The following is a 25,197-nucleotide window of genomic DNA, read 5'->3' as shown; positions in this document are numbered from 1 at the left end:
CAGTTTTGGCTATTATGTTTAATACGGTTGCAAGCCTCAGAAAGTTGACTGTATTATAAGCTTCATTTTCAGACGTTATGTGCTGCAAGTGTGCAGTTTATCAAGAGGAAAAAAGCAGGGGATAAAAGAGACATGCCTTATGCCAATGTGCAACTTCTTCATGGAAGTTTTATGTGAAGACTTTCAGGGTCTGGCCCAGCTCCCATTGAAGTCAGTGGGAGGGTTTCCATTCCTTTGCACTGGAAAAGAAACAAAGCTTGATGCATGTTCTTCTAAAAGGTTGTAGTGGGTTTTTTCACATATGGATTAACTGGATCACCAGTTGCCTTTGTTGTTGTTGTTGGCCAACACTGTGAGGGAACAAGCTGAAGGTGATGTGCTGTGATTCTGTTTCCCTTGGTATTTTACCTTGAGTCTGGGTCTACAGCAGATTTGAAACATCTGTGCTGAATGCCGCCTAGAAGGAGCAGTTTCTGGAAGCAGATGACATTGTTGTAAGGTTATCTCACTACTGAAGATGTCTTCTGCTAATAGAAGTTAGCATTTCTTTTTTTAAAAAGTACAGCACACAGCAAGGAAGCATGTAGGCTTCCTTCTTCCTCACGTCTTGCAAACAGGACCAGGGTATAGTCTGCTATTATTCCGGCTGTTCCACTCTTCTTGTGATTAACTCGATAGGATTTGGTTTTTTTCTGATAGTTACTTTATTAACTTTTGAAAACCAAGTCACAGGGTTGTGCTGGGGTATTTTACTTCCTTTTAGTTAGCTTTTGCTTTAGGACAAACCAATATATTGTTGGCTACACCATTTGTCCAGTTGGGAAACTGGATTGTGACCTCATAGCCTCAATTAGTGTTACCCTAAGCTCTTTGAACAATTTTTTTTATTTTTTTTTTTGTAAAGTCTCACAGCCTCCATGTTTCATAACCTACTCCTGTCCCTTGACATCCATGCATAATATGTACTGTGCACGTACTTTTAAATAGATTTTGTTCCTGGTTGAACATTGCCCAGGCAAAAATCCAGAATGTAAAGCCAGAATTGAAAATGACAACTCCTAAGATTTCCCTTCGTGGAGCAATTTTGGAATCAGAATTGCTTCTTGTTGTGGGAAGCTTTCAGCAACTGCCTTTTAATGAATAATGCTAACATGGAAGAGAACAGTCTCTTCCATGTGGTTGCTTGATCCTTTTGCTGCAAGGTGACTCTGAGAACAATGATCATGTGTTGAGCTTTTGTAACCTGTCTCTGGAGTCCTTTCAAGATGCTGTGAGTCCCCTCTGTGTTTTTCCTGTGTCCCCACTGGGGACATTTCTAGCAGATTCAGTGTGGTTTTGTTTCTTTCTACAGAGTGGTTACAATGAGACCTGACAGTGCGAAAGTTTACTGCTGGGGTTTTTTTCAATAGCTAGTGAGACAAAATGCCACATCTTGTGTTCGAAAAGAAAGGGGTGGCCTAGCTCAGGAATGAAGATGATGGTAGCATTCCCTGAAGGGCCTGAGTGGAGCTAGCCCCTCTTTCTGCAGACTTGAAATTTCATGAGGTGTGGCGGATAGAGACATTACTAAGAAAACAATCAGCCATTGGGATAATGCCACCAGGGAAGTGGTGGATTCTCTAACACTGGACACTTTCAAGATTCAGCTGGAGAGAGTGCTGTGGGCCATCTTGTATAGACTGTGCTTTTGCCAAGAAAGGTTGGACCAGATGATCCTTGAGGTCCCTTCCAGCCTGGTATTCTGTGATTCTGTGATATCTGGCAAGGCTTTGCTGCATCTCTGCGAGGTGAAAAAGCATTTGCCAACTGATGTTTAGGAGACTCCACCTATTCCACTGTCTGATTTTCCTGTTGTGCTGCAGCCAGTCCTCCCTGTCTCCATGGACAAAGCCAACATTTTTTTTCCATAGCTTCTGACAGACAGTCCCTCTCTCAAGAGGCACAGTATGTGACACAGGCTGACTTCTCATTCCTGCCTGCACTCCCTCTACTGCTTTTAACTCTTTCACCACTGCTGCCCCTTGAAGGGGCTGTCTTTACCAAGGTGGTGCTGTCCTGCACTCAAAGCATCCCTCCACCCCTTTTAAATACAGGGGGACTTCTATGGGAAAATGGGTGTAAAATACCAAATCTGTTAACTGAGGAAATTCCTGAAGATGTAGGATACAGCTATAGGTTTTGTCCCCATTAGCTTAGTGTGCACATTCTTTTCCTTTGTGTTTACATTTACTGCCTTACAGGTAGGCCAGTTATTGTACCTCTTACTGGGCATGACAACGCTTTTGTTGTGAACCCTATTTTTCAACTCCTAAATCTGGTGGGGTTCAACTCTTTGAGATGAGATTTTAGAAGGCAGTTACAACTTCCATTGCTTATTTTAGAAGAACATTCAGCTGAAATGACAAAGCCCTTTCAGGGCTGGTCTGAGCCTGGGGTGTGGTTTTGAGAGCTAGGTGAAGATCAGACATTGATGTAACTCCTGTGCTAAGTTTCAAACCCACTCTGTGAAAGCCGGTTGTTTTATGGGTGTATGGAAGTACTGCACTGAAGTGAATTTCAAAATGTATCCACTAAGAAGAATGCTTTCTATACTTTTGAAGTATAGAAAGATTTAATTATGTTCTCTTTAAAAAAGAAAAATGAGAGAGGGAGAAAAACACTTCACCTGTCCACTTAGATTTTTTTTTCTTTATCATGTTGACAAAGAAATCTTAGTCTCCTCTTCTGTGTACAGTAGATTTTTTAAAAATTATTATTTTTTTTAATCCTAAAGTTTATTGTCTTGTAATTTTGCAGCTTTGGGAAAGCATCCTATTTCAGAGTCTGAAAAATCCACTTAACAGAGGTGATACCACTTTAGTATAGAGGAATGCAGAGTGCTGCTATGTGCTGAGTCTGGAAAAAGAATAAGAAGCTATTGCTACTAATTTCTACACCATTTCACATCTATTGGAATTGCCTCCTGGATTTTTTGCTGAAAATGCATGTCAGCAATAGGCACTTTGCTAAACGTTCGTTAGCTGCTGCTCAGCGCAGAGGGGTACTTGCAGTGCAATTGCAGAAAAAGCACTGTAAGCTCGCTGGTAGTGTCAGTTAACATGGTGTAGGGCAAAGCCATATCTTTTTTTAAATCAGCTTAGCTATGGCATGAGATTTTTTTGGCAATAGTATAAAAATAGCATATATGATAAAATAATAGTAAACCCAACAGCAATAACCCAATATGTATAGCATTAACCTCTCGCTGCTCTGCGAGGGCTGGCAGGAATGTTATCAGCTATAACCCCATTTCAGAGCTGGGTACGGAAAGAGTAGGTCAGGAAATCCCATTGCTGACCGTCATTTCCAGCCATGGATTGCTCCTAAATTTCAGACAAGCTCCCAGCATCCAAAGCCAGCTGTGTGTAACATTCCTACTGCTTCTCACAGCAGCTTTTGCAAGCAACAGCTGAGTGAAGTTAGTGGGGCCGGGCCAGGGCAGGGTGAACAGTGAGGTTATGCTTTCCTCAGGCGCACTAATTTCCCATGATTTCTTCATAAGTATGTACCTGAAACTCTGGTGTTGAGTATGAATATTGCTGATAACTGGAGTCACACTGCTTACAGGCTCTGGGGTTTTTCTGCTGACAAGTAATGCGGTACCATCTCTTTCTGGCTTAGCAGGCAGGTCATGCAATTTGGATATCAACTCTTTCTTCTTTGCTCCCAGAGTGCTGGCTGGCGTCTCTTGACTAGGATTGCCCAGAAGAGCCGCAGACGCAGGCAGAGATTAATTTTTTCCAAGCTGGAAATTCTCTTACACCAGTTTCCCATACTGCTCATACTTTCTAAGAGTGTTAAGGCTGGCAGAGGCAAGATTCTGACAGGGCACAAAAGCCAAAGACACGTGCCCTCTTTTGGATCCAGCTGTACCACTGGAATAAAATCTAGGTCCTGTGAATTCATTATGCCTCTTTTTTCCAGCAGTTACTGCCCCTTCGGATCCCCTGGCAGGCAAGCTAATGTGATCAGTCTCAATTCACATCCAGCTGGTTAGCAGAAACCTTTTAAATTAGTGGTTTCATTTAATCCAGCTGATTTTGTGTGGAGTGACTTGGACTGATGCCTGTAAACCATTCTGCCAGAGGGTCAGAGGGAAGCAATGCCAAGTAGCTGTGACCCCTTGCACTGATACAAGTGCATCTGGGAGATTGCCCAAGCCATACATCACTTACGTGAGGGGATCTGAACCCTTTTGCCAGGAGAGTTTTTATAGCTAGGTCTGGGGAATAGGAGTAGCATGGCAGTAACCATGCCACGTGCTGTCTTTCTGTTTTTGCAAATCTAATGCTAAACTTTTGCTCCAGAGTGCACCAAAATGTTTTGCATCCCTGGAGGAATATTGTCCAGTTTCTTATTTAGGAAGAAACCATACCTGCAGTCCAAGCTATCTGAATTAGTCATTTAATTTTTTACTTTCTGTGAATTCTCAACGCAAGCTTCAACTTTTATGCTTCCCCTAGGGATAAGTAAGGAGCAGCACCTTTTTCAGGCCGGGGGCTGTTAGAGCCATCTAATATCCTTCTGCTCATAGCAGGTAGAAATTGAAGGCTTTTGATGCAGACTTTCCACTTAGGATTCATGTATCACACCCACATTCAGGGAATGGGCATTGGAGACTGGGTTTAGTTGTGTAATTAGTACTGATTGGAGTGTTGTAAATTTTTGTCCTGTACTGTGATTTATCACGTACATCTGAAAGAAGTCTTTGTTGTTTTTCCCAACAAATTAACTTGATGAATAGAATGAAAAATCCCTAAAGTCTTTTGGCAAAATCCCAATTAGAATAAATTATTCAGAAGCTGTGATTTTGCAGGACTTTAGATCTTGTTCTGCTCAGTGTTGGAAGAGCCTACGTGAGTTTGATTGTTAGATCCCATTTTCAGGAGCAGCTTAACACTTTGAAATCTCACTGAAGGTGGATAGTGGCTAAGGCTGCAAAAGCTCAAATGACTCCAGCTTTGCAGAACCGAACACAACTAACTCCAACTACCTTTAAAAATCCAAGTCTTTGGAATTTTGAGCTACTTTCAGGGCAACAATGAGTTGCAGTAGGGATTCTTCCCCCCAAGCATTTCCATAGAAAGCAGTGAAACCTCAGATTCAAGAAGACAGGACTTTCGTTGATATGTCTGTTTCGTTGGGGTGAGGTTAGTTAAAATGTATTTTGCAGTACAAAAATGTGCTATAACCTTTTGTGAGGGTTTGGGAAGGGGGAAGTTGGTTGGTTGTTTTTAAACAGTTTGCGATCAGTGAGCTATTATCCAACATCCCTGTTTTTAAGGACTTGATGGTCCTGGGATAACATATGTGACCAGATATGTTTTATGCTAATCAGCTGGGGCTGTACTCTTGAGTTGCGTGATGTGGAAAGTGTTTGTCCTGGAAACAGCTTGCCATGACTCTTAATTTGACTGTTTGCATGTTATCTGCATAACGGTTTTGAGGAATAGCCTGGGATGCTTTGTGTGGCTCAGATGATTGAGGGAGGTTTTGTCTGACTGCCTAGCCCACCTCTTCCCTTGGGGCTGTAGGGGAATGGTTTTCTAAAGAACAGCTGTGTGGATGAATACAGTAATGCAAGGTGTACTTTTTGTAGAGGCTATAAGGCAGCCTGTGCTATAGCAAAGCCTGTGTACCATGAATCCTGACCTTCTGGCTGGTGTACCACCCAAGGTGAGGTTTCACCAGCATTGGCCACCAGCAGAAGTCCTGGTTTCCATCCTGGTGAGGGTGGGCAAAAGAGGGCTGAAGCACTGAAATTACAAAACTTCCTCGAGGGTGTGGGGAAGGGCTCCCTGGGTTGCAGGCGGTAGCTGCCTGCCCCTTTTCAGTCCCTGTATCCCATAGCTCACTGGCTATGAGCTTCCCCCTGCATCCTCAGGAGGTGCACAGAGCCAGGAGCTACTGCCACAGGTGCATCAACGCCGGCCATGGGAGAGGGCTTTGGAAAAGGGATTCAGCTGCCTCGGTTGCTGAGATCCAGCCACACCAATCTAAACTATTATCTTGATGAACTGCATTGCCAGGGCAAAGGGGAAAACCATTCGCAGAGGGTAAAGCCCAGTATACAGCAAGCTCAATACACTTGATCTGGAATGTGTTTATTTAAAGGCTATGCTGTCCCTATGGAAAGATCACCAGTGACTTTCCTGTGTTCTAGTGTCTCTCTTTATTATATTTTGTTCTTAAACTCAGTGGAGGGAGACTTGCCAGTGTTTGAGGTAAGAAATCTGTGGGGCAGGGTTTGTCTCTGAGTTCTTAGCATGAGGCTTGAAATTATCCAAACTTGGGCATCCTTTGAAAAAAGACAAGTAATAATTGATTTGTATGGCTTTCAATGGCTTTCCTTACAGCAAGAAATGAGGATTTGTTTTTGTTGTAGCTTGATTCTTAAAGTTTATCAAGTTTCTGGTATGAAAGGTCAGTTCTGTTCTTGCTGGAGTTTCTTTTGGTCATTTCTAAGACAGGTGGCTCGAGATGGTGCCAGAAGATAAATGATACCCTGAGTAGAAAATCCAATACAATTGTAAACGAATATATATGTATGTTTACACTATATATAAACAAATAATGTATTTGTATGTATAACATACACGTATACATATATATATATATTTATGTTGCTTAGTCCTGTGGGATGTTGAAGCCGCTATGCTGTGTGGCTGGACGTGGTAGCAAATACTCTCTCACCTAGTTCAGCTTTCTTCTGTGGTGCTGATAAGATTTATTAAAGAGGATTTTGGTTTTATGTATAGATCCTATCAAGCACAAGGCATGATCCTGCAGTCATACTTCAGGCGTAGCCTCTCTGAAATCAAGAGCAGTTTTGTCTGTAGAAAGACTTAAAAAAACCCAGCTGCACAGTCAAAAAGATGAGTAAGGGTGTGAAGAGTTCTTGGCTGAAAATCCAAGGAGGGGCCAGCGCTGCTTAAGAAATCACAAGCTTTCCTTTCCTTGGTTTGACACAGGCCCTGGGATTTTCTGACTTTCTTGCAAACTCCATGGGTTCTTACAGTGTGAAAGGAAAGTCCCAGCCTTATTTTTCCTTTCTGTCACCTCTCCCTGTTTCTTGCTCATTTTTGCTTTTTCCCTTCTTTCAAAAACATGGTGGAAAAGCTCTCGGGAGAGCCTTGATTTCTTCTAGGGATTTAGGTGAGGCAAGCTCCCTCTTCCCAGAGCAGCTGGCAGTCAGCTGTGTAACCATGGGTTCAGCTGGCATCAGCCTGTGTTCCTGTTAGCAGAAGCAGGCACGTTAACCTGTCCCTCCAAAGGAGGACTTTGAGCCCCAAATCTGTGGGTTGTTTGTTTTTTTTTTTTTCATTAGGAGAGGGAGCTTCCTGTGGTGTTTCATCAAAACCAGAGGTGTTGAGCAAGACAGGGAGGAGAGGTGAGAAGCATTTCAGCTGGTTCTGTTGCAGGCTCCAGGAGCAAGCGGGGGACCCCACCTCCGGGCTGCTCAGCGGACCCCCCGCCCAGGCAGGCTGCGGGGGACCCGAGCCAGGCACGTTCCCAGCCGGCAGCTTTTGCAGCCTGCCTTTGGGAGGAGGCCAGAAAACCTGTGCTTGACTTTTGGCTGTAACCATCTGCAGAAGAGTAACGCAGTGATTTCCACTTAACAAGGGAAAAAGGAGGAGTGCACTAAAAAGTTGCTCTGTAAAGCAGAGTGGCACCTCTTAAAGTAAAGCCTCACAAGTGAACTGCTAAGCTTTTGTTTTACAAAAGGAAAATCTATACATTAAACCCCCCCTGTTTCAATATCCCGGTGCAGTCGGTGATGGATTATACCTTTGCATTTCGACAATGTCCCTGGGTTATGTAGTTTTATTGTGTCATTGGGTTTTTCTTTACAAGTCCAGGTACGCCTTATATTTCAGTTTCTGACAGAGAAAGACCAAAACCCCCAAACCTGTATGTGTTTACAAAAGGCATCTTCTGGGGTTTCAGTTTTGGCTTTGGTTCTTGGGAATTGTAGGCTGAGCTAAGGCTTATTAATTCCAGGAAAATAGCCCATGCCAAACTAATTATTGTTATTACCTTAATATTATTCTTCACACTTGAAAATTACCACCCATGAAGAAGGAGGAGAGGAGGGTAAGGCTTGATTTCATTGATTGCTATTTCCTCATCCAGTTTGGTTTTAAATATATATTTTTTTAATTTTTTGTGAGGTTTTCCATTTGATTTTTCATGGAACCGTGTAGTTGATGACATCTGAATTTATTTCCTGAACTTGTTATTAATTTAAACATTTCATTATAACACTAAGAGCGAATAGCTGTGGTAGTGAATATGTGTGTATTCATCTGTAATTGATGCCTTATGCACCAGTATATGTGGGCATATATTATCCATGCTTTCAGAAACAGCACTAGGAAAAGAATGTTGGTTCATTTCTTTGATTTCTGCTGCTTTTTTTTTCCTGCTTTTAATTTTAAAAGAAACATGTTTTGAAGATATGTTTTTATTATTACAGAATAATGACATGTATAAACCATGGGTTATCTGTAATATTTTTTAAAAAAATTGTTAATGTTGCCACACAAACATGATTTAGCAGTGTGAGATGCGTGTGTGTGTGAGCACATATATACATACATCTACATGTGAAGTGAGATGAAGGAAAGCTTACCCCAGAGCCCTTTTTCCTCCCAGTGGCTTCCCTGGTTTTTCCTTCTCTGATTTTTTTCCTGGATTATTAGAGAGCATGGACTCATACAGACAAGAATGCACTGCTGTTATAAAGCTTATTGTAATATTCCTATGCACCGATCATGAGGGAATAATAAAGTTAAAATGGTATGCATTCATCAACAATTTTTTTTAAATAAAGGTGTAATCAATGCAGTGCACTGCTGACAGATTACAACAGTGTATGTAATTTGGATACGCATGTAATGATATAAAGAATATAGGAGCATGCCAGTGTATAATTCTGGACATACTTATTTTGATTCTCAAGACTGAGTTTTCTTTTCTGGATAATTTCATTCTGTCTGGACAGGCATTAATCCAACAAAGTTTATGCAGTTTTATAGAGAAAAACTTTTATTTTAGGAATAGCACTGCTGAAATTAGCTGAACATGTGTCAGGGATATTTTGTGTAATTATATTTATGATTCTTTTTAAATATATCACTGTGGAGTGAGAAACCTGATTTTCTCTTTGTCTTTATTTTCCTCAGGGGGTTACTATGGTTTTGTATGTGGAACTTGAAGGACGTGGCAAATACACAGAAGCTGCTTTAGGCTTTGTAGTATAAGGGTGTAGGTACTAGCCAGTGTAGTGTTTTCAAAAGGTGTGTTTTCACATTGATACGAGCAAAGGTTTTTTTTCTTGGTTGACAAACTGATAGGGCATTACTAAGTAGGCACCACTTTGTAATGCTTTGGTACGTATGGATCATGGATTTTTTCCACTTTACACCTAAGTCGCAATTTTTCATTAACTCTTTGGCCTAACTTGAAAAATATTGTGGCAATGCATGATTCATAAGACTGGCAGTTTTGCACCAGGTTGCCTTTTGCAGGTTTCTTTTTTAAGATGAGACTTGTAATCAGGAGATGCAGATGCAGCAAATCTACGTCATGTCCAACTGCTTTTAAGCATCCCTTTTGCAAGAGGTGGTCTGTGTTGAATTTCCTATCACAGCTGGCTTGTAGTCCAGCAGTTATCTATGCATGGGCATCTGGCTGCTTGGCAGAATTGTTGGACCCATCCAGTAAAGGGGCCAATTCTGAAAGAAGGTGCAAGCACATGGGGAAGATGGAGTTTGGATTAAGTTTAGTCCAAGTTTCCAATTTTGTGTTTGGCTGCGTTATTATCTCAGGGACTGTTCCTGATGCTGTGGCACTTGCAGCCAGCACTGGGACCCCCCTGGAGAGAAGCATCCAGAGTAGCGCTCCAAACAGAGAGTAGGTTGCTGATTCCACTTCCATTTGCCTTGTGGGTGGTGGGAGTTCAGCTGGCCAGCTTGCTTCCTCGTTACTTTGTTCCTGTTTACTTGTCGTGTTGTTGGGTGCAAAAGGCTGTTGCTTGCGTCATGCCAGGAAATGACCCTGTGTACCTTTAGAAGGGAGAGCTCTAAATCTCTTGCAATAAGTGAAAAACAGTATTTCAAGTGACGGTAACAAAAGATTTGTTTTCCAAGGTAGCTACCTAAGACAGTAGCTGGGGAAGGAATCTAAATCACCTGAGTGCACTTGGGAGGGGCAATGAATTTTTTCTGCTATCCTGTTGTCTACGGTAGGAAGTAAATGAAAGGTGTGCTTCACACCACTTCTGGTCTGTGCAGCCCATGGTACTGGTCCTGAAAAATAAGAATATGAAATGATTGGTGTGATTAAAATTCACATTAGAAGCAGTGGTGGCCATCCTTTCCAATATTGAGCTGGAAAACTAATGCAAAGGTAAATGGCATGTATAAAACTACTGCAAACCCACCCCCCCCCCCAATGTAAGCATAACCTGCACGTGCTTGGCTCCTCAACTGTGATATCTACTGATGGTAATAACCTCTGGAGTACAAAATACCTGCTGTAAAGTGGCTGTGTTTGGGTCATTTACCTTGTGTGTGCACGTTACTGATTTTGGCTCCAGGAAATAGTTTCTTTTGCTTGGCTGCAAGTACACAGTTACCTTTATATTTTGCTTTGTGTCTTGCTAATGAATAGGGCAATGTATGTGTGCGTGGATGTGTGAGTACATGTATGGAAGAAAGCAGTGGAATTTGTTCAAAAAATGATACAATATGCATAGACCAAAAATAGAAATACTTCTGATAACACTCAGTCAACTCAGGGATTTTTTATGTCCCTAATCCTTCTCCAGCTAAGGCAGAACAGTCTATTCTTTTTTTTCATCAAAAATAAACTTTTGGTAGAATTGATGGAATAGTCAGAACTTCTGAAAGTTGAATGATTGGTGTTTCCAATTCAGCTCTTTGATGCAAGAGCAAAAAAAAGTCTTAGTTTTTTTTTTTTTTTGTTTTGTTTTGTTGTTTTTTTTTTTATGCAGCAGCCATCAATCTATCCATGTTTATTTGTAGGGCAAGGAGTATAGCAATAGCAACATTTATTTTGAAAATATTTTCAAGGTCAGGTGTCTGTGAAGGTACCTGACAGTGTGATATCTTACCAGCTCTGATACAATTGTAATGTATCTGAACTGCCTGTGGAGGAGAAAATAAAAATAATTAGGTTATGGTCATGAGTGGAGCTAGTGGGTTAATCCTAGTTTGTAACCAGTATACTTTTGTCTGTCTGCCTCAGCTGGAAAATAGTGTGAGCAGTAGACCTCAAATGAAGTTTGATGTTATCTTTTTTCCTTTCTTTCTTTCTTTCTTTCTTTCTTTCTCTTTTCCCCAGTGACTGTACATAGTTTTGAAATGCTGCATGCAAAGAAAAGCAAGAGCAAAGGGGCCTGTTTATTGTTTTAGCCAGAGAGTTCCAAGCAAGGAATTCTTTCTCTATTCCAAGCAATAATTACATTTTTCCACTATAGAAGTACTTATGTGAAAGGCACTTGTTTCTTAATAGAAGTTATGAGCCTGATTCTTTAGTGAGGATTACAAGAACAGGTGAAAACTGGATCACTGGAATGGCTTTTGTTTGGTTTTATTAGACATGATTTCATACAGGCTTAGAAAGGTAGTAATTTCTTGGTAATGATGGACATGAATTATATTAAACTGTTCAGTAAGTAAGTCGAGCTTGCAAAACTGTTTTGTATTCCAAGCTGGATGCTTTGCTAGTTTGCATTTTTAATGTTTTTTTTTAATTGTGGAATGACAGTAACCACCCCATCCTACAAGCCGGCAGACCTTTTGCATTTCTTGGCCCTCTGAAGAGGGGAAATGACACTGTGAACAAGAAAGGCCACTTTCAAGAGACAGCTGATCATAATACAGGCTTAAATGAAGTTGTCATGTTAGAAGTAACTTGTCATTCCTTAGCATCCTTTAAAGGAATGAAGGACGAGAGAGAAGGTCCATTTGCAATAGGGAGAAACTAGAAAGGGATCCAAGTGCAAGCAGGGCTCCCTGCCACCACCTGCTAAAGATGGATTTTGCTTAAATACTGTGAGGGACAGAGGAATTAATCTTGAATCCTTCCCACAAAAATACCCGTCCTTTTTTGGTAGAAAATGAATGAACTGACTTTGGGAGCAGTACTGATGTTCCTCCATCTCCTAGATCGTTCTTCCATGGAAGCAGGCAAATCCTACCCCAAAGCCACCCCCAGCCTGAGACAAGTGCTTAAAAGCAAGGAGGAGAGTTGGCAGAAAGTGGTTGGGGGAAGCTCTCAAGCCCTTGAGTGCTCCTCCAAAGCCTCAGATAGCAAAACATCCAGAAAATGGTTTGACAAGAAGCTTCCTTGGGAAGTTTCCAGTGCCTGCAGTCAAGGTAGCTGCTGGCCTCTTTTTTGCAGCCTTTCAGCTCAGGTGGTTCCTGCCCGATGGAATTTAGGAATCATTGGAGGCTCATGGGGATGGGAGGGAAAAGGTAGCTTGAGCTTTCTGGTCTGGGGAAAACATTTGGTTTGAGTTGTGTTTGGGAGTTAGGGAGGCCTTCAGGAGCCTGAGGTTATCCTGACAGGATCAGCAGCCCCCTGCTCTGAGAAAAGAGGCGCGAGTGCCAAGCCTGAGCTAACGTGTCTTCCCTGGAGCATGGAGGTAGCTGCAGGGGCCAGAGCCCCAGCGTGAGTTCCCAGACTGATGGTGTCAGCAATGATGTCACTTCTCAGATTCTAATTGCTGCTGAAGGGGGCGGGGTGGCCTCAGAAATGCAAATTTGTCACTAAGAGCTGGATTCCAAAAAATACATAGTTGATCTGCTGAGAACTCTTTTCCTCTGTGACTGCTTTTGAACCACTGTCTGTGGAAAGGATATAAAAGAAAGAATAAGGCTCTCATGTCTATTCCAAACTTTTGTGAGACATAGTGAAGACATCACAGTGAAAGTCTGGCTGGCTCCAGCTGGCTGTTACTTGTCTGGACAACTCCGCTGGAGCCAGTGGTCATCCACCACTGTAAAATAAGCTACCACCCTGTACCTGGGGGGCACTCCATTAGTTTATCCTACATAATGAGCTCTATGCGACTTAGTCATGTTGGGCCACTGTGCCCAAATTTAAAGCAGATTCCTTATGTTATTAACAACACCCAGGTCACATCCAAGGTTGCTCCAGTGGATGAGTGTTGTTGTGTGGGCAGGTGGAAGTCTGATTTTTAAGCTGCTCCTGTTCGGGTGGCATAGTATGTGTAGCTGTGCATTAACACGTATGGAAAAGGGTCGTACAGTCAGGCCTGACCAAACAGCGTAGCTGAAACATGGCCAGCCTTGTGATGAACAAGGGACAACTGACCTGACAGCTCTGTGGGGATGGTGGATCCTGGGGATGTTCCCTGGATTATTTCCTATATCTTGAAGAAATTAAGTGCAGCGGTTCTCAGCAATCAGGGAAAAGAAAGATTTAACTTGTGTAGTACAGTGAAAGCTGATGTAAGTCTAATCAGTCTGTTAAAAATCAGAGTGTGACAGCAAAAGAGGTGAAACTTCTCAGAGTGGCACCAAATCCCCCTTTCTCCTTATAGCTTCACCACCTGCCTTGCAGGTCTCTTAAAAGATGGGAGAAGCAAAAACGTGGATCAGTTTTGTTGACTGGTTGTGAAACTTGGGGTTTAATCACTTATGTGAGCTGAGTGGACAATTTCTGCTGTTGCTTCAGCTTCTGAGACGGTGTGCTTTAAAAACCTGCTGCACTAGCTTTTCACCAGTTAAGATAAACGTTTTTGAGAGGGAGAGAGAAAATAAGCATGTTGGGAATATCCAGTAAATAGAAAAGTTTTTGTCTTTTTCTCTCTTTTTACTCAGAGATTTGCTGTTTCGGCTGGGATTGGTGAGCTCATGATCTATAAATAGGTTCCATCCAGGGAGGGGAGAGGGAAGAGGCAGGAGGCTCTAATTAATTATATAGAAGTAGGGTTTTTTTCACAAAATAAGCAGCAAATCCAAGATGTTTGAAGCCAGGCTTGCTGGGCTTGGGGGTGGGGTGTGCCTACAGCATTTACTAGTGAGATCATGGAATAGGACAGGAAATCTCTCCCTAATGCCAAAGAAAACTTTTTTTTTTCCCTAGTTCTTTTTATGAAACAACTGTTGAGGTTTCCCAACCCCTTTTCAAGCTTATTGTCTGATTATGAGTTAAAGGATCAATTCAGTATCAGAATACAGGTCCAGATGCTACGGTCCTCCAGATCTTTATATGCACATTTGGCTGTGTGCATGTCAGTGTGCTCGGGTCTGCGGTTTTGCTTGCTCATGTAAGTGCTGGGATGACAAGGGTCTTTGCTGGTGAAACAGCAATTTGTGGAGCTGCAGAATTTATGATGTGCAACATTCACGTTTGCTGATTTGGTTTGTTAGGCAGTATCTGTGCATTGAAAAGTAAAGGAAAACTTTTGGTCCCTGTGACACCTTTAAAATTAGACCTTTGCAACACACGTACAAAATCTTTTTATTCTATTGTATAATTTGATTAGGCATCCAATATTTTTCAATTATTGCATTCAAGGATAGATGCCAATTTAATTACGATGTCTAGCTAAGCAAGTCTGTATTGAATCTGTATCTCCCTCTTTGTAATGTTTCTCCTAGCAGGTTATGATTAACAGTAATTTTCACACTATAGTTGCTATTGCTGCTGTTTTATCATTGACTTGTCCTTCATCTTATTCACACTGTTGCATTCACCTGTGTTTGGAAATTATTTCCAACAGAAGAAACCTGTGAAGCTCAGGTGACAGACCTGTTTTGTTAAAAGAGTAGAGCCATCTTAACTACTTTGTCATGAATATCTTTTTCCTCCTTATGTGTGATTCTGTCACACACTTTGGCAAGTGAAGTGCATGCAGAAGAGTTTCTGAACACAAGATGTTTGCTTGAAGTTGCCAAGTAAACTACATTAAAAAAAAATCTGGAATAAAACTCTTGAGATTTTCACTCTGAGAGCAGAAATTTTCCTGGACCTTTGATGGCCACCTGTGCTGGATCACTGCCATTCATCTTCAAAGCTACTGTCAGTAGTAGGATTATTTTTATTCCCTGTACCCCTCCCTCTTGCAGCTCCCAAGAGGCCCCATGGCCTTCCCAGGTGGCCCGGTGCCACTACTGCGTGCCACCACCACCACCACCTGGGGAGCTGGCCTCAGGGAAGCAGTGCATCCTGCCACCAGGTGCAGCGTTCCCTGTCCCTTTCTCTGTCCAGCCTCTGGCGTGTGTCATGCTGGGAGCTGGGTGTTGATGACTGGTATTTGAATACTATGTGCATTTTTGACTCCTGAAACAGATGAGCAAAAAAAAGAAACCCAAACCTCAAAACTGCTGACTCAGTTTGTGGGACACTGAGATTTCCAAATGTGAGTGAATTGCTGATGCCGTCGGCACTGGCTGTGGGCTGAAGGAACTGGGGAAGGTCCGTGCCTGGCAGGGGCCAGCCCAGAAACACAGAAGAGGTATTGACTGTCTGTTCAGCTAACAGAGTACTGCTGGCAAAGAGGCAAAGCAGGCATCAGACTGCTAGTTATACAAAAAACCCCAGGGGCTCAAAGGGCTTTCAAGGATGATAATCGGAGCAACTTTTAAGAGGTATCTGAGGTAGATCGGACCCACCATTTTGGTCATTTCAGATTATTTTTACTTGCATTATCGTACAGTGTCAGGAAGAGTTCCCAGTCAGTAATACCACTGATCCTCTTTGTGTTCTTGCAGTTCTAAAATACCCAGTGAAGCCCCATTTTGGAGGAAAGTGTGGTATCTGTGGAATTTTGAGTTAGAAAAACCGAGATGTTGTATGCATAAGAAGGGGCCTCCAAGATTAAATTACTCTGAGCTGCACTTGCTCTCAGTCGTAGGGAAACTCAGCCTGAGCCAATCTTTTTATTTGAAAAAAATCCTCAAGCTTTCACGAGCTCAGGCATCCCTAATTGCTCTGTACATGTGGGTAACTATGACCCACATTCTTTGGTGACCTCAGTTGCTGTGGAAAGAAAGTACATCAGTATGCTCAGGGGGTGGTTAGTAAATGAATTGAGAAATCTTCATATCCTTGAAGCCTCGGTGAAGGCATTAAGAGGATTGTGAGGCAGGGAGCAGTAAGAGTAGGAGCAAAATAAAAGTTATGCTCTCAAAAAACTTAGGGAAACCCACAAGTTGTTGATAGCACAAGTGAAGGGCTTAGAACAAGATTATGAAAAGTGAGTTGAAGAAGCCACCTAAAACATCATCAGAGAGGTGAGCCTTTATTTTAGATTCCTGACATTGGAGGTGTTTGTGCTACCTGGCTTAGCTAGCTAAGCAAACTTTGCTAGCTAACCTTTGCATAGGAAGCAGATTACCAGCTGTGAACAAACTTATGTTCAGTGATAGCTCCCAAAAGTAAGAAGCTCTTAAAATGCAGGTCAGGTCTATATAACTGTCCTGTTGGGTGGAACAAAACATCCAGATGTTCATCTAAACTGTCATTTGGGAAAGTGTCCCTCTTCACCAAAAGTACAAACTGAAATTACTGAGGTATAAGTATGTTCTTTAAGTTGGGGTCCATGATGAGAATGAAAACCAGTACAAAGTTAGCCAAACTGTATTATTCCCAGTGCCTGCTGTAAACTGCTGCCTTTGGCACAGGTCAGAGAACTCACATTTCCAAGTAACTATTGGGAGAGTTAGTTGTAAAGTCTATATACTGGAGAGCATATGACAGGTAAATGCAGAGTATCTAACTTTTGAGACTTAACATAGTGTGGACAGTGTAAGTAGCCCTCCTTTGTGGTATTTTTTAGTATATTTGTTTTAGGACTTCTTGGATGAGGGTAGTGTTCATGGTTCCCTGTGGAGTCAAGTGTAATGGTTCACACACAGGCATTCTAGAACAAGAAAATCAGTGACAACATGAAAAGCAATAATGAGAGCGTGTGCTCTGGCAGTAAGTGCAGGGTTCCTCAGTATTCACTCTTGTCATTCTTCTTTTGTACCCCTTGGAAAACATGCAGCAGTATAAAAAAAAACCAACAAAAAACCCCCCCAAAAAACCCAACCAAAAAAAACCCAAGCTAACAAGTTAAATAAATTCTCAACATCTTCAAAACAGGAGTGTTCTGCCAACATATTATCAAGGCTTCCAGGAAATTTTCTCTGCTGTTCCAGAGTATATCTGCTAGTAGCCAGGACTTGCAGGGGAGATTTTTTCCCATCTAGACAACATCAAAAAAGCTTTAATTTGAGTATAGTTAAGCAAAGAGAAATATAAACTACTGGTAGTTTATTTTCTAATAAGTGTGTATGTGGGGGGTGTTCTCCTTAAAAAATAATACACAGTTTATCTTAACAATTCTGCAATGAAGATATTTTCAGTGCCTTTCATTAGTGGTTTTAATCCATTTAAAAATAACAGCTAGTCAGAAGAGTATTTAAAATGGTGAAATCAACTCTGGCACAGATAACCGTCAGTATTCAGGGTAGTACTGAACTTACCCTAAGTTCAGAAGTTAATATAACTTTCTGTTGGCTATCTGTATGATTTTATTTAAAAAATCAGGCCATATCTAGCACATCCTTTTGCAAGTTTAGTATTGCTCTGTTGCACCCCCTTGTTGACAATTCAGATGTAGTATCTGCTAGTAGCTTGTGTGCTTAGAAAAGCAGAGAGCTGGCAGACCATAGATGAGTGTTAGCATAGCTGAATTCTCACTTTCTCTGTGAGGACACTGGTGAGTGCAAAGTAACACAGGTGACCTGTACTTCTATATTTGCTTTTGCTGATAGTCATCATTTGGTAGAAGAGTTGTCAGATAGATAAAAGCCTGATACTGGGGATTGTTGAAGAGGAGTTAATGGGCTGAGGGGGAATCCTTAAGGAGATGCTTGAGGTAAGGAGCTTGCAGCCAGTCATAGGTGGGGATAAGGGGTGGAAACAAGTAGAGGAAACGTGCTGATGAGTCTGGGTTGGGGCCAACATCAGCCCAGAGGAATTGTTCTACCTTTGGGGAAGGAAGGAATGACCTTAAGGGTGGGAAATATAAAACCAGAGTATGATTATATGAACTGCCAGATCAAGCTCAGGAAGGTTGAAGGGTTTGGCTGGACACAATTGAGGCAGAGAAGGGTCAGAGCATGTCAGCTGATCAATAAGTCATCACATACAAGCTATGTGAGACTCCCTTGGGGAAAAAAAACCCCAACCATATGCAATCTGACTTGAAAATTATTTAAAAAATATATTTTGATATCAAAATTTTGATATAAAAAAAAAGTCAAGGTGAAGCTAAGGAATTTTCAATATTCTTCTTTGGGCTGTGCCATTTTCACTTGTGATGGCCATTTTTGGTCATCTGCATTCAGGAAGAGGGAGCTCCATTAGGAGCAACCTGTTGCTTTGGTATGTCAACATGAAGACTCTTCCCAGAGGCAGTCTCTGAGCTGTGACTGCGTTTTATCCAGAGCCAGACAACCATTCTTCCACCAACAGTTCTCTCTTACTGTTTTCTTAAGGCATTCTCTTTTCCTTCTTCTTAAGTCTTAGATTTGGCAGCTAACCAAGTTGAAAAGAACTCTTCAAGGTCAAAGTAAACAGTATTTAAGAAATCTTCTAAAAATGTTTGTTTCGGGAGGGGTGGGGGCAAATGGCAGCCATCTTTGAGAAGAGTTTGGTTCTAATAAGGGGCGTTTTGTAGCACCATACCTAAAGTAACCTGGTCTTGCGCTCCAGCTGGCACTGGTCCCACCTTTGTACCATGAAAGCATTACTATTAAGTGAGCATACTATCAAGGGAAGACAGGCTTTTTAAATGCCAAAATACATGCAGCAAAAGACTTATTTGGTATGACCTGTTCTAGTGCTGACAAGCCATTTTCTTCCTGATAACCTACCTTACGTGGCCAAAAAAAATTGCAGTTCTCTTGCAGTTGAGTCATGATCTCTTTGACAGGAAAAGAGCCAGAATCTGGAGTAGTTCAATGTTTTATATTCCCAGATAATCAGCTAGGTGAAGCCAGCAAAAAGATACTGTGAGTTATTCCAGGGTAACGATCCTATAATCCAGCATCCCATCAATGTGGTTAAAATGCTTTACTCACGTTGAAACTCTTCTGGACCAAGCTGAATGCGTTGTTTAAAGCATTCAGCTTGATCTAGCTTGTTTACCTGCCTTTAAAAAAAAATTACTGTTAGCACCTGACTTTCTTCTGGTTGTATCAGAGATGTTTGGGGCAGTAAGGACTTGACTGCGTGTAGTGTGGGGCTTAGAGACAAGAATATAAGGAGATACGGCTCCTAGACACATCTCTTGTTGTTGTTCTGTGGTCAGATATACTTAGAGCTCCCATTTTCAGCAACTGCCTGCTTCTGCTGAGGCAAGTATTGGCCAAAGATGCTCATGGAGGAGACACCTGGTGTCCCACAGTGCAGACTGCGTAGTGCACCAAGTGAGTGTCTGAAACAGCAGAGAGATGGGAAGAACTGGGAAAGAACATGAGCATTGCTGAAATTTCTCCTCTCTCAGGTTTTAAATGTAGCGAATATCAATGTTCCAGCTTGCTGCTTCTAGGCATTATATTAATATGATTGTTACCAGCTTCCTGCACTACTTATTTGAAACCACACATAATATTTACACTTAAAAACACTTATGTCCAGAAGTAAGGCCGTTGTGTTACATCTCTGCTTATACCCCTGATCACATACCCCAAGGAGTATGTTTGACAGCATTATGCTGCAGAATTTAGGTTGAGTTGTTGTATGCCCCGTATGGAGTTAGAACTTGACTGTTTCATTGCTCATGTTGTAATTATCAGGAACTTTCTTTCTGTGATAAAGGACTTTGAGAAACACTGTGAACCAGCTTGAGCTGAATGTTTCTCATACCCAGGTCTGGATTTGTTATGCAGTAATTATATAGCTATTTGGCTAATTAGCTGGCTATTTATCTGATTGACTGTCCTAAGAATATAAAATGCTGTGAAAAGTTTCAGAAAGAAAACAAATTTTTTTCCAGATAGAGCTTCTGTCTCGTTGGAAGAGAAACTTCCAACTCCTTTGACTATGTTTTCTGAGCAAACTAGAAGCTGCTATGAAAACTCATGCAATATGCTGAGATCTCAGCTGGGTTGTATTGTCATAGAGAGAAGCATTGCACACTAAAAGTGTTACCTAACATCAGCAAGAACTGGCATCCAAAATTTCTGTAAGCCCTGAGTTGCTCTGCTTAAGATAAGACAGCACCAACCCTTCAGCCTGCTGGAATAGTGTGAAAATTGAATTTATTTAGAGCTTACAGAAATGTGAAGAAACAATTCACTCTCTCTCTCCAAAACAGTGCACTGCAAATAAAGCCTGAAGCCAGACAGTGAGCACTGACAGAAAACCAAAATGTTTACTCATTAGCTGAGCTTCTCCATCCTAATCACATAGCAAGGCAAGAGGTCCATGAGAAAAGTTTTCTTTTAGAAATGTGCAAGGGCTGAACCACTGTGGTGCAAGCAAACTTATTTCTGCTGTTTCTTAGCATTGAACAATTTGACTTTGCAGCATTATTGGAACCATAGAATACCTCGAGTTGAGAGGGACCCACAGGGATCATTGAACCCAACTCCCTGCTCCTCACCAGACTACCTAAAATTAAATTGCATTACTAAGAGCATTGACCAGATGTTCCTTGAACTCTGATAGGTTTTGTGCCATGACCACTTCCCTGGGGAACCTGTTCCAGTGACCAGCCTCCTCTCAGTGAAGAACCTTTTCCTAATGTCCAATCTGAACTTCAGTAATGTTGTATTAATACTAATCATTAAACTGACTGATATGCTAATGAAGCCAGAAGGTCATTCAAGTCAATTTTACTGCATCAGTTGAACTGCTGCAAGCAACAGCAGCAAAAACAGCCAATGCAATGTTATCTGACATTTCCTTAATGGACCATTATAAAACCACTGGCAACTGCCTGCCTGCTGCCAGGGCTGCAAAGGCAGGCAGCCACCAGCATGCCAAATGAAGCAGCACTGCACTTCTTCCATTATCAAGATGATAATTCTTTCTGTTATCCTCTTTTTTGACATCTCTGAAGGGATATGGCCTTGAGGAGAGGAGGCAGCCGCTTGGGTCTGTCTGGTCACTGTCACCACCAGACAGCTATGTAAATAGAAACCTCTCTTCAATGAACAGAGGCTGGGAGTTGATGAAAGAGAGTTCATAGGTTGCCACAGTTAGACAGCAAGGGACATTCGAACAACACAGAACCAAGAATGTTCCCAGAGGAAATAGCTGTGAAATTTTTCATTTGGTTACACAGCTGCTCAGAGTTGGTGTTCACTTGATCACTCGTGTAAAACTGGAGAACCTCCCAGGCTGCCGAGAGGAAAAGGCAAGTGAAGGGGATGCTTCACCCATGAAGCTCTTGCTCTGCTGTTTTGAGTTAAATGGAGGAGAAAATCTAACACAGCATATGAGAGTGTCAGCTTTGTGTGACTGAAGGTAGATATTTGATTTTCTGGGCAGTGCTATCTTTTGTGTTTGTGAAAACAGAAGCCTACTGAAGATTGCAAGGAAATAAATCCATAAAGAAGTTGAATGGGGAGGTTGCTGCTCTGGTGTTTGAGTAGTACTGGAGTACAGGCATCTCCAAGCATGCATTGATTTTCTCCTTATGTTGTTTTCGTATGAAACTAGGGAAATACTGTCTGAGTCAGACAGGAAAGGTAGCATTAGATCTGTGACTTTCTATAAATGCGTGCCCTGATTTGAACTATGATTTCAAAGATAAAGGAGATCTTGTCTTTCAGATATCCAGGAAGCAGTTAAAAGATCAAGAATCTGGATGCTGTCAGACTCATCATTAGGATAATAGTAATGTCTATAGAACACTAATGTTGTGCTTGGGTCAGAACATGAAAGGCAGAGAGGCATTCCCTGGAGATGATGGACTCATAGCCTGAGCCCATGGTTCAGGAAGCTACTTCCACATATGCTTGTTCCAGCTAAGAATGGTACTCATGTAAATTTTAAGTGCGTATTTAAAGCAGAACTCATATCTGAAGTGATTTGGGAAATGTGCATAAGGAGACAGGGTCTGGGCTTCGAAAACTGATGCAGGTACTGAAAATAGGTCAAATAAATCATATGTGCTGTAGTTAAGAGATCCTCAGCTACGTGTTTAGAATAGAGTTAGTTTCTAGATTCAGTTGTCTAAGTTTAGGCATTCATTTTGTTGCTGCATAATATCATTACCATGGCTCCAGTGATGATCTAGTCAATATTGGAGCCTAGAGAGACATCAAGCCCAGTCTAAACTAAACATCTGCATTTTGTCTGCTGAACCATTTTCTACATCCATGGACTACGATGGGAGCAGTGACACATAGATCTCATAGCAATCACTTGCTGTGTAGGTACGTAAGAGTGCATATCAGATTCCAGAGCTGAATCCCACTCCTAAAGTCTAGTGAGATGAACTTGTCCACAGTCACATAGCATAAAACTGTCCCTCGTAATCTGGAGGTGAGCATATGCTAACCTGGAGCCAGACACTTTATAGAGCAATGAAACACTCTGCATTCATCAGAAGTACTTTTTGCTGTTGTAGTGGAGTCACCAGTCACTCAAGATAGGGTTGCTCCAACTTTTTTTATTTGTATTATTTGACAGTGTTCATAGTCTGTCAGTGTTTAACATGGGGAGAGGCTCATCCCTCTACTTTATCTGTGCCACCGATGTATCATTAAATAAAGGGTATCCATACCAACGTGGTTCATCCTGTGGAGCAGAGAAAGAGGGTCAGGGCAGTGAATGACACCAGGACCAAATTAATGTTTTCTCCAGCATCTGTGTGTGGCACGGTTTGGTCACTGTCACCCAACACAGTTCTCTCTCTCAACACAACTCGGACCATCAGTTGTTCCCTCTGTTTATTAAAAGACAGCTTTCAAATGGGGAACCTGTATTCTGGACCATTTGAAAGCTGTCTTTTAGTAAACAGAGGGAATAACTGATGGTCTGAGTTATCAAAGAACTTGGGCTGATCCCCTGATTATGTGTTTAGTCATGTGGTATTTCTCCATGGTCTGTCTCTTGGAGCAATTTTCTGATTTTTGTGATCTTCTCCAGGCTGACCTGACTGAGGCAGAGTAAGGAAGTGCAGCCCTGCGCTTTTCCTTATTCAATGAGTATTAGTTTTCTGGGAATAACAGTGCTACGGTGGGAAACATTTAGTCTTCTACTACACTTCATCACAATGGTATTTTTTAGTAATCCTCTTTTTCTCCCCAAATCTATCACCTTGTGTTCTTCTTGATTTTCTTACAGGAGGAGCTGGGCATTGCCTGTGAGTTGCTGGAGTCTGACTTCCTCAAGTGCAGCGTGGGATTTCCTTTCATGAGATCAAAATCTAGGGTAACGTTGTGATATTTGCATTTGCAGATTGATGGTTCGTTTACCTCCTTGTCTCCAAGGAGTGGCTGGAAAGGCAACTGCTCTGGTAAATGTCTGTGACTGACACATTCTGTAGCTTTCTAACCCAGATATCCAAGCCTTTCATGGTTACTAGAATATGCCCACCAGATAGAGCCAATGACGGCACTGTGCTCTGCAATGCAGCGCTCTTGAAAAAGATGCAAGAGTTGCAGCTATGAAAAACTTACGTTATTTCCTTTGCAGAAACTTAGAAAAGGACACTTTGTCTTATTTATGTTGTCTTATTCTGTTTTTATTTTTGTCTTCTTTCACATTAAAGTGCAACTGAATTTGTATGAATTACAATGAAAAAGTCTTACTGACTTTTGCGTATTATGGTCTCCTGGTAGCTTTTAAAGAGGATTTTGTTCAATAATAGAAGATGATGAACTCTCTCATAATCTTTAGAAATCTGGCTGGGTTCTTTCTGTCAGTAAGCTGAGTTGTACAAATGACCAGCCCAGAAAGATGAGAAGATGAGGAATAACTTCAGGATGAACTGAACAAAATGAGTCTGAAATTTTTCAGAAAACTTCAGTTTCAAAAACTAATCCTTTCCATTTGAACTGACATGTCCTTTGACCCAACATGAAAATTTTTGTGTTACGTGTTTTAATGAGTGCAACATGCTCTCTTGAAACATTTAAAAATATTTTAAATGGGATGGAAAAAAATAAACACAGTAGCAAAATATCTATAATGTAAGAATTTCAGTGTTTTGCTTCAGAATGACATAGTTGGGTTATCCTCAGGGTTGTTTTTTTTCAGCAAGTCATTGAAATTAGCATGAATTTGGAAGCTATTTCACTTGGCCAAAACCTGTTTTGGAGTTAGGCAGAAAAGTTGTTGCATGGAGAAGCTAATGTAGAGCTACAGTGGTCATCAAAGTAGGTTCTCTTTTCAAGATTAGCCCTTGATTTTATCCGTTATGGTGGGTTGTCTGAATACTGCTTTAGCTTGTGTGGGTTGCTCCAAGTCTCCATGCAGGCCTATGGTGTGATCTTTGTTCCCCCAAAGAATCTCTTCACCAGCAAGTAACACACAGATGGGTGCTGTGGTAGTTTCAGGTAGTGATCCCCTTCCCCTGGCAGATGATCTCAAGAAATATTTTTGAATGGCAATTCTAATAAAGGCCTTTTCATAATGAAGGAAAAATCAAATTCTCTAGTATTTGAACAGAGACACAATTGCTAAGATTTAAAAGCTACTCTACAGTAGAGGAAGGTCTCTTACACATTTCAAAATACAGTACTTTTATACAGCTAGGCCAGTAAAATATATATGGAGCTTCAGAATATATACATTTTGAAACAGCATACAGTGTCTTTTAATACCACTTTTTCTTTGCGCAGTATGACTTCAGCGTGATCTTTGACACAAGCCACTTGTCTGGGCAGGAAGAAACACTTACCTTCCTTGTCACTGCCCAAAGGTAAGGGAGCCTTTATGCACCTTGATGACATGGACATTCCTTGTCACACGCACTGTGCATTGCATATGCTTGACAGTTGCGTGATATTAGTTGTAAATGTGTATGTGTAGTAAATAAGGTTAAATTACTGGGGCTAAATGCGTGTCTTTTGGTAATACAGAGGAACCATGTGACACAGCTTCCTGAAAAATTAGGTAGGATTATACTTCGGCTTTCTTTGGCAGGCAGTT

General features: G+C 41.5%; 1 protein-coding gene across 1 annotated transcript in view; it reads left to right on the top strand.

Annotated features, from left to right (window-relative positions):
- The window catches only part of ITGA9 (integrin subunit alpha 9), a 230,093-nt gene that overhangs the window by 147,149 nt on the left and 57,747 nt on the right, over window positions 1-25,197 (top strand). Inside the window, exons 19-20 of the mRNA XM_040591349.1 lie at window positions 23,389-23,475; window positions 24,888-24,967. Of these exons, the coding sequence (XP_040447283.1) occupies window positions 23,389-23,475; window positions 24,888-24,967 (167 nt within the window). The remainder of the gene's footprint in view (window positions 1-23,388; window positions 23,476-24,887; window positions 24,968-25,197) is intronic.

Source organism: Falco naumanni, chromosome 4 (assembly GCF_017639655.2).
Source record: "Falco naumanni isolate bFalNau1 chromosome 4, bFalNau1.pat, whole genome shotgun sequence".
In the NCBI taxonomy this organism is placed as follows: Eukaryota; Metazoa; Chordata; class Aves; order Falconiformes; family Falconidae; genus Falco; species Falco naumanni.
This window is presented reverse-complemented; position numbering and strand designations above follow the sequence as displayed.